The sequence below is a fragment of the Lactuca saligna genome, chromosome 3 (assembly GCF_052625555.1).
Source record: "Lactuca saligna cultivar CGN05327 chromosome 3, ASM5262555v1, whole genome shotgun sequence".
In the NCBI taxonomy this organism is placed as follows: domain Eukaryota; kingdom Viridiplantae; phylum Streptophyta; class Magnoliopsida; order Asterales; family Asteraceae; genus Lactuca; species Lactuca saligna.
This window is the reverse complement of record NC_136419.1, coordinates 139,361,363-139,365,020: the sequence shown is the minus strand read 5'-3', so window position 1 is coordinate 139,365,020 and position 3,658 is coordinate 139,361,363. Positions and strand designations below refer to the sequence as shown.

The 3,658-nt window shown below is 32.7% G+C and overlaps 2 protein-coding genes across 2 annotated transcripts; both read left to right on the top strand.

Annotated features, from left to right (window-relative positions):
- Positions 1–241: 241 nt before the first annotated feature.
- On the top strand, positions 242–661 carry LOC145036019 (uncharacterized). The gene has a single exon (XM_078984509.1). It carries the CDS (start codon positions 242–244, stop codon positions 659–661), a length of 420 nt encoding a protein of 139 aa, XP_078840635.1.
- Positions 662–828: 167 nt separating this feature from the next.
- LOC145036018 (uncharacterized) lies at positions 829–1,473 on the top strand. Its single transcript, XM_078984508.1, has one exon. The coding sequence runs from the start codon at positions 829–831 to the stop codon at positions 1,471–1,473; it is 645 nt and encodes a 214-aa protein (XP_078840634.1).
- Positions 1,474–3,658: the final 2,185 nt, after the last annotated feature.

The following is a 3,658-nucleotide window of genomic DNA, read 5'->3' as shown; positions in this document are numbered from 1 at the left end:
AGTTGTTAATGATGTTTAATTTTCATATCAACCTTGAGGTTTGTTCGAGTATAAAGTCTGTGAAGTACCTCTTCAATTATGTTTATAAGGGCCATGACAAATAAGTTATCCATATTGATAAAGACCAAGAAATGTGGTTATTAATGAGATACGAAAGTTTCAAGATGCACGTTATGTATCCCATCCTGAGGCATTATGGCGAGTATTTAGCTTTCCTCTTTCAAAAATCCACCCGTATGTGATGGCCTTGGAAATACATCTTCCGAATCAACAACTGGTTAGGTTCAAAGACGGTGACAGAATGGAAGACATTGTTGATAGGGAGAAAGGAAAAAATTCAATGTTGACAACATTTTTCAAGAAGAATAAAGAAGATTCCATTGTGAGAAAATGTTTGTATAAGGATTTTCCCAAACATTTTACATGGAATCAGAGCAATCTTTGTTGGTGGACTAGGGAACATAAATCAATGATTGGTCGACTTGTTTATGCTAATCCAGCTGAAGGAAAGAGATACTACCTACGCCTGCTTTTATGTCATATTATTGGGCCTACCTGCTTTGAAGATTTATACACAACCAATGATTTATTACACCCTACATTTCGAAAAGTAGCTCTTGAAAAAGGTTTAATAGAGACCGATGATAATTTATCACAATGACTTGTAAAGGCTTCCTTATTCAATTTCCCAAAACAGTTAGAAGGTTATTTGCGACGATGCTCATTTTTTGTGAACCAAGAAATGTTAGCATGTTATGGGACGACCACTATGATTCTCTTTGTGAATATTATATGAAACAATATGGATGTGCCGAACGAGTGCAAAATATGGTCCTCATCGACATTAGAGTCTTCCTAGAATCTTTGAGTAAAAAGCTTAATGATTACAACCTTCCAAATGTCAGTGCACACATCGATTTACAATCAACAGGCTATCGTGAGGTGCAAGAAGAATACTCTATAAATGTGGAAAATGAAGACTTACTTGCACGTGACTCTCTCAATCCAGACCAGAAGTTTGCATATGATGAGATAATGAGGCATGTGGATGAAAATATTACAAGTGTGTTCTTCATAGATGGTTCCGGTGGAACTGGAAAGACATTTTTGTACAATGCTTTGTTGGCCAATATTCGTGCCCATGGTCTTATTGCACTTGCAACTACCACGTTAGGTGTTGTGGCTAACAACATGCCAGGAGGGAGAACAGCTCATTCACGATTTGGAATTCCCCTCAATCTTGATAATAACTCGATATGCAAGAACACTAAACCAAGCGGGAAGGCTCAGCTACTTCGCGAGGCAAAGGCAATCATATGGGATGAAGCAACAATGGCTAAGAGGCAGGCGGTAGAAGATTTAGATCGGACAATGCAAGACATCACAGATGAGAAGCTCCCTTTCGGTGGAAAGATAATGGTTATGGGAGGTGACTTTGGACAAGTGTTGCGAGTCATGAGACATGGCACATGAACACAAATTATGGGCTCTAGATTATGAATGTCACCTCTATGGATTCAGTTAAAATGCTTTGATCAAATATCAACATGAGAGCGGTAAATGACCCATGGTTTTCTGATCTTTTTTTATTACGAGTCGGTGATGGAAAGGAGGAAACATTGGACGATTCCTTTATTCATATAATTGATAACATGTCCATTCCATACACTGATAAACCTAATTTAGTGGATGCTCTTATTGATGCAATATTTCCTTCTTTGCAACTTAACAGTGCCGATTCAAAATTTATGATTTTGAGGGCGATATTGTCAACTAAAAATGAAAGTGTTGATGAGATTAATAATAAGTTGATCAAATGATTTTCTGGCGAGAAAAAAGTTTACGATAATTTTGATGTGCGGAAGATGACAAAAATAACTTATATCCGATGGAATATCTGAACTCGCTAAATGTTAGTGGTGTACCCCCTTATTATCTTCAGTTAAAAACTGGTGCCCAGTAATAGTTTTTTGAAATATCGATCCTTCAAATGGGTTATGTAATGGCACCGGATGGATATGTAGAGCTTTCCAACAAAATGTCATTGATGCAGAGATAGTTGTTGACCAACATGCTGGAAAAAGAGTGTTTTTACCAAGAATTCCTCTATGTATGTCTGACGATGAGATGTTTCCATTCAAACTAAAGAGAAAACAATTTCCAATTCAGCTTATTTTCTCTATCACAATCAATAAAGCTCAAGGACAAACAATTCCAAATGTAGGTGTTTATCTGCTAGAATCGGTATTCACACATGCCCAACTTTATGTGGCTTTGTCCAGAAGGATATCACGTGTCAATACCAATGTATTACTAAAGGTGGAAAAAACTTTTGATAATGATGGAATCTACACATCAAACATTGTGTACAAAGAAGTTTTATGTGATTAACAATGTACAATCAACAACTTATTATTTTACAATTTCTTCAAATATGTGTCTTACATGCTCATTGGATGTTTAATGCAGGGCTAACAGATGAAGCAACATGATTGCAGATTGGTGTAGTTTATATATTGGACATGTTATAAATGTACAAAACTACATGATCGCAGATTGTTGTTATTTATATATATTGTAAAATCAAGTACGAACTATTAGATGAAATTCCAAATATAGACTCAACTTCATTTGTATTGTATGATTATGCACCTAGCAAGAAACTATCCGTTGAAATGAACTATTCGACACAAAATAGTCTACCAAATGACCGCAATGAATAGCTCACGTCTAAAGGAAACTAATCATCACTGATAAAACTATCTTCCGAAAAAAACTCTTTGTCGTCTGACGCTTAGCGCGGTAAACGGCTAGTATATATATATATATATATATATATATATATATATATATATATATATATATATATATATATATATATATATATATATATATATATATATATATATATATATTAATCAAGTACGCATTTATTTCAAGACTTGAGTTATTTTCTCATTAGTATATGTTATTTCTTGTAATTTATTTTAAAACATTTCAAATTAATAACTTTTTGAAATATATATGTTCATTTCATTTTTTTGTTTTATTTATTTTAATCATGTTTTTTTCATCGCAAAAAACATAGAGTACAACAATTTTCAATATTTTTCATCTTGTTTATTTAAAGATCAATATTGATATATAAAAAAATATTTTTTAATTTTTATTTTTTAAGTTTCTTTATACAATAGCTATGTTCAAAATTTCTTATGTATTGAATATTTATTGTACTTGTTTATTTTAACAATTATTGAAAATTCATTGATTACTTGTTAATGGAGAGTAATTTTATGGTTAATACTCTATGTAAATAACCATCATGGAACAAAAATCTTTAAAATGTATACATTTCTTAGTGGACATTCACATTTTGATGTTGAATGTCAACAAAAATCACATTCATATGTGAATCTAACAAAATTAAATATGAATCTATGTAAGCATAGCCATATTTACTTAACTTTTTGTAAATTATGACGAATAGTCTTATCGTTATTTGTGATGAACCTAACCAGTGCACAACCAAATGTACCCGATCCCCTAGTCCTTCACTTGACTCACATATACATGTGAACAAGGAATTAGTCTTAATTTTCCGAAGATGAAAGTTCTCATTTATCACACAATACAAGTTGCACGTTTCCATGTCTCTGGA

What these genes read in the sequence shown, in the direction of transcription:
- LOC145036018 (XM_078984508.1), top strand. Translation starts at nt 829, where the DNA reads ATGGTCCTCATCGACATTAGAGTCTTCCTAGAATCTTTGAGTAAAAAG.
- LOC145036019 (XM_078984509.1), top strand. Translation starts at nt 242, where the DNA reads ATGGCCTTGGAAATACATCTTCCGAATCAACAACTGGTTAGGTTCAAA.